This window comes from Pogona vitticeps, chromosome 5, assembly GCF_051106095.1.
Source record: "Pogona vitticeps strain Pit_001003342236 chromosome 5, PviZW2.1, whole genome shotgun sequence".
Taxonomy (NCBI): domain Eukaryota; kingdom Metazoa; phylum Chordata; class Lepidosauria; order Squamata; family Agamidae; genus Pogona; species Pogona vitticeps.
Genome location: NC_135787.1, coordinates 118567036 through 118572500, shown reverse-complemented (window position 1 = coordinate 118572500; position 5465 = coordinate 118567036). Strand labels below are relative to the sequence as shown.

Here is a 5465-nt window from a genome sequence, read left to right as displayed (position 1 = left end):
GAGGCCGTTGCTAATGAAGTGCTCAGCATGGAGATGCCCAGCACCCCTGAGCAGTTGCAAACCTTGACGGACAGCATTCGTGAGCGGGTAGAGAGCCTGTCTGACGTGGAGGCTGTCCTCGAGCAGAGTGCTGGAGATATAGCAAGGGCAAAGTCGCTGCTGGATGAAGCGAAAAAGGCCAGGTACCAAATTACGATATTTCCTGCTGCAGAGTATCTTCTATGTTGGTAGAATGCTAAGAGAGGCTGTTCTCCTGAGGCTCCTGGAGGATGGCCCTCCATTTCTGAGAAGGCACATTCTCATGGAGCAGATGGGCAGGGTGGAGATCTACTGCTTTTCCCGGGTAGGGGCTGCCCTATTCTTCCAGAGCAGCTCCACTTTGTGAATGGAGAATTCATATTGGGCTCCAGGGCTAGCTTGTTGCCCATCTCCCAGCAATTGTGTTTTGTACAAAGAAAATGTGATGTTCTAGTTGAGACACAAGGATCGCCCTTGTATCTCAGCTCTTCCATTCCAATCTGGGAGCCAAGGGCAGCCCTTTCCCTGGTGAAGAAGTGATGAATGATCCTACCTGTCTACTCTGAGGGGGAGGCAGCACCCTAAAAGCCGAATCTCAAGAGAACAAGAATTTGTGGGAAGATCTGTTTTCTCAGGGTCTTACATGAGCATGAAAAATACTGCATGGTGTTAGGAATGTAGACACAAAGGACAAATTTAGTTCACAATGTGCTTTTCAGGAAAGGGAAAAAAAAATCTTTGTTTTAGTAATTCCTCTTTAACATTGCTTACTATTGTTAATTTTCATTGACCAGTAAAAGTGCAACAGATGTTAAGGTCACTGCAGACATGGTGAAAGAGGCGCTGGAAGAAGCTGAAAAAGTCCAAAATGCAGCTGAAAAGGCCATTAAACTAGCAGATGAAGATATCCAAGGAACACAAAACTTGCTTACTTCTGTAAGTTTTGATTACTTAGACGTTTGGGGAATATCACTAAGTTGTGGAGTAAAGGTGGTTCCAATGTATTTACCCCCTACTGCAGGACACAGAGTACAGTAGGACTCCCTTATCCACGGGATCAATATCTGCTGATTCACTTATCCATGGACTGAAAATATTAAAAAGTAAAATCCTAGAAATACTGTATATGTTTCTAAAGATGAAGTGACCAGAACTGGCCACTAAAGGGAGCTAGAGACCATGCTGTGTATAGCATTCACTATTGAAATTTAGTGTTCGCTATGTGTTTTTTAGCATCCGTGGGGGAAGGTATGAGACTGGATATGGGAGTCCTATGATATACAAAAAGGACATAGAGTTCATGTGTGTTTTTCATGGGCTCCTACATTCTGACCTTGCCTTAAAGTTGGCATACATGTTACATGAGCTGCAGTGACTCTCATCACAACAAGAATGTCACAGTGGATTGTCAGTAGTGGAAAGTAGCTCCATCTCTCTCTTACTCACTCTCTCTTTCTCCTAATGCTTCACTCAGCTTTATAATTGGCCAATATAACTGTGTGCGTCTTGAAGCAGAGTTTTGATTACATTTGGGCTTGTCTGGAAAATTACGAAAACTGTGAAGGAAGAAAACAGCAGATGGTTGATGACTCTGTCTTTGGGTGGGATGATTTAGGAGCCAAAACCCATTCACCACCTGGAACAGCTTTGCACAAGTGCAGCAGGGGTGGAGAGGAAGCAAACTTGTGTTATGTGTCCTCGGATGGGCTTTTGGGCTGTATTCCATCCTCAGCCAGATATGGCACAAATATGAATTCCTTGCAATCTTCATTGCTGTCTCAACAGTCCCTGCTTTCCTGCAGACCAGAGGAAGTGTTAAGACAGTGACAGAGGGCACCCACCGCGGTGTCAGAGGTCTGGGTTTAGCTAGAGAAGACAATAAATGAGGCAGTTGTTGACACCAATAGAAAGTGGCTTAGCCATTGGGGAAAATCAGATCCTCACCAAGGTGTGTGTGTGTGTGGGGGGGGAAACCTTTATGACTGGCTCATCATCTTTCTGAATGAGAATCTAGCCTTCATACCATATGAGAAGGATCTGACCACAGTAAGCAGTAATTGCTTGACTCCTTGCTCGACTCCTCTGGCAGAGAGAAGCGGGTTCATGCTGTATATCTGCTGCTGAATGTGTTGGGAGATTAACTGTAACAGGATAGCTCTAACCTAATGTCAAGAGTTTGCAGAACAAAACCAGGATTTATATGATGATTACTAGTGCACATACGTGGATGTGTCATGTTGGAAATTACAGTTGTCAGTTTAGGCAAAGGGTTTTTTGGAAGGATGGTAGTCCCTTACTCACAGAACCGAATACACTGCTGCATTTTAGCAGTAAGGCAGACTACGGGCAAATGTACAGTTATGCTCACCAACCACTTGGTATTTGGAGACATCTCATTTGTTATGCTAGACCTAGATAATATACACTAGCTAGTATATCATGGGACTCGGTTCGTGGAGCATTCTTAAGTAATTTGGCTTTAATCATTATTAGGCAAAGTCATTTTGGCACGTGGGTTTTAGGTCACACAGCCTATCCATTGTTTCCATACTTTTCCCTTCTGGCAACCATTCCCCTCTTTGCCTACTACCACTTTCTTTCTTTTTCACCTGTTTTTCTCATACTGTGTAGGATTTGAAATCCATAGTTTTAAGTATGTGACTGATGAGCCCTTTGTTTATAATCACTATTTCTGTCATGGTACAGCAAGCATGCAGTCACCTCCACATATACAGTACAATGCATTGTGGAACAGAGTGGATGACAATATCTCAGGTCATCCAGGCTGAGAACCAGGCGGTCTTCCAGATGCTGGGCTGCCTCAACCCTTGAGATTTAAATTTTGCAAAGCACACAGAGCATCAGCTGAACATCTTCTAATTCACTGCAGTTTTAAAAGTGTGTTTTCTTTTTCTCTTTATCATTTGTCAGATTGAATCTGAAACGACAGCATCAGAAGAAACTTTGAACAATGCCACCCTTCGCATTGCTGAATTAGAAAGGAATGTGGAAGTGCTTAGACAGAAGGCTGCTACAAACACAGGGGACATTAGAGAAACTGAAGAAACCATTGCTGCAGTCAATCAAACCACTGCTGACATTAAAAAGGTAAGGATTTCTATTTGAAATCACTCTGTCTGTTCTTGAGTCTTGGGAAATTAAGTATTCCCTTACCAAAACCTCAAAAACTCTAATGCATCTAAAGAAAGGCCCATTTCAACAGAGACAGCGCAGATTTCTTTAAGTGGGAGATCCAAGGTGCTGCTAATAAGAAAGCCTAATATTTTGTGGGTGGTGACACATGGAAGGGGACCTCTGCTAAAAGATCCCAATTTTTCAACCAGGCATAAATGGAAGATTTTTAAAAAAACATATCCTGGCTTCCAACCCTTTAGGGTTTTGTAGGTCAAAATCAGCAACTTAAATTCAGCTCAGAAACAAACTGGAAGTCAGTGGTGCTCGCTTAGGACTGGTGACTTATCATCTCTACAGTACACAGCAGACGGTAGGCTGGTTACTGTATTTTGCTTTCTAAGAGAAGCGCCATCGAGAGTGTCGTCCTAGTCTAACCAATATAACTGAGGCATGAATTACTGCAGCAAAGTCTGCTTTTCCTAAGAAGGAATGCTGGGGGTGCACAAGGCAAGAACCCTCCTGGCCACAGCAGTGACCCCGACCTTCCAGAAGCAAGGCTGGAGGTCACCCCAGTCTGTGTTGTTCAGAGGGCATGTAATTCCATCCTGAACCGACTGACTGCTCAAATGCCTGTTAAGCACAAGAAGAGAGAAACAGAAGTTCTTCTCTGAATGTTAAAAGTATATCATGGTCTCTTAAACATTAAAATATATCCAAAACAACTGTCCATGTTAAACAGCTGTATTTTTTAGTTTAATCATTTTAGTATTGCAGTCAATAACAATCTTTTCTGTGATGAATTGGCCAGTTTATAAAGCCAAGCACATTCGCTTACTGTGGCTTGTGCTGTGCTCCATTTTTTTAGATGAAGGTCAACATCAACACTTCTTTCACTTCCAAAAATAGTTTTAACATCCCGTATAGCCCAGCTCTGACTCATTTGAATGGATGGTAACAGCACACACGATAATTTTTCTTTCTCATGGATAAGAGAATGATGTTTTAAAAAAACAGCTAATTGAATCCTTATTGGACTTTGCTTATGATGGGGTATAGTATAGTCTCTTGTACATAGACACCCACCCACATCCTCCACACATTGGTCTTAATTAAAAGAAGAATGAAGAACACATTTCATTTATTTAGAGAAATACTACCACCTTCTGTCTATCTTGGAAACTGCAGGTGCTGAATGATGATGTGAATGACAAGTATAAAACGGTAGAAAGCTTAATTGCTCAAAAAACAGGAGAGTCTGCAAATGCTAGGAAGAAAGCAGAAGCACTACAGAGTGAAGCTAGAAAACTGTTGGAGCAAGCGAACAGCAAACTTCAGCTTCTCAGAGGTAAAATCTACTATTAAGGAAGTTTCCCACATGTGTAAAAAAAAGGGGGAGCGGAAGGGAAAAAGATGCATTTTATTATGAGTTATGAATGCTTCTCCATCTTCCAATCCCATGACACATATATGTCTCCTCAAATACAGCTATCTCTCTCCTTTGTTCAAAGCCTCTACCTCTGATACAAGGAGACCTGACCCATTTCCGAATCAGGCTTGACACTGCAGCTTGACTATCCCACAAGCAGTTTATTACTAGAATAAACCAAACGTTTGTGTTCCCTTTCCTTGCAGAATTGGAAAACACCTATGAGAGGAACCAAAGAATCCTAGAAGACAAAGCAAAGCAAGTGGCGCAGTTGGAGGAAACTGTTCGTGGCCTTCTGCAGGCCATCAGCCAAAAGGTGGCCGTTTACAGCACTTGCTAGTTGGAAATAAGAACAATTTTTAAAAAATGTTAAAACAGTTCTTAAACTGATGAGGAATGACAACCTCAGTAGACTAAAGAATGGCTTCACTAGCTGAAAACCAAAGACCTTTTCTCTTCTTGCCTTAAAAATAAAAGAGTACTTTTGTAACAAAGCATACGATTCATTTAACCAATGTTACTTTCATTATCCCAAGTGGTACTTAACCATTTTACTCTCTCAATAAAATTTTAGCACCAAACATGGGATCTTTAAACAAGTAATTTCAATTTAGAGGGTTCTCTTTTCTGGTCTTTTAGAAAAAAAACATGGCACCACGTGATGGTGTGATTTTCTTTAAGAGCTTCTTTGTGTTGCTACTATGACCACTTCAGTGGAATTGTCATTAGAGATGGGTATTTGGTGGTTTGGCGCCACCCATCTGGCAGGCACCCACTCAGAAGCAGCACTTGGAGGGAGTGGGGCAGGGACGCTGTTTTCAAGTGGGCACCCACCAGACACTGTTGTGGCGGTAAACAAACCAGGCTGAAACAGCAGTTCATGCCC

The 5465-nt window shown here is 42.1% G+C and overlaps 1 protein-coding gene across 2 annotated transcripts in view; it reads left to right on the top strand.

Moving 5' to 3' along the window:
* LAMB1 (laminin subunit beta 1) overlaps window positions 1–5160 on the top strand; it is a 94146-nt gene extending 88986 nt beyond the window's left edge. For both annotated transcript variants that reach the window (XM_073000649.2, XM_073000650.2), the window contains exons 30-34: window positions 1–182; window positions 813–954; window positions 2950–3126; window positions 4339–4498; window positions 4786–5160. The exon at window positions 1–182 is cut by the window's left edge and continues 26 nt beyond it. In XM_073000649.2, the coding sequence (XP_072856750.2) occupies window positions 1–182; window positions 813–954; window positions 2950–3126; window positions 4339–4498; window positions 4786–4919 (795 nt within the window). In that variant the 3' untranslated portion in view covers window positions 4920–5160. The remainder of the gene's footprint in view (window positions 183–812; window positions 955–2949; window positions 3127–4338; window positions 4499–4785) is intronic.
* Window positions 5161–5465: the final 305 nt, after the last annotated feature.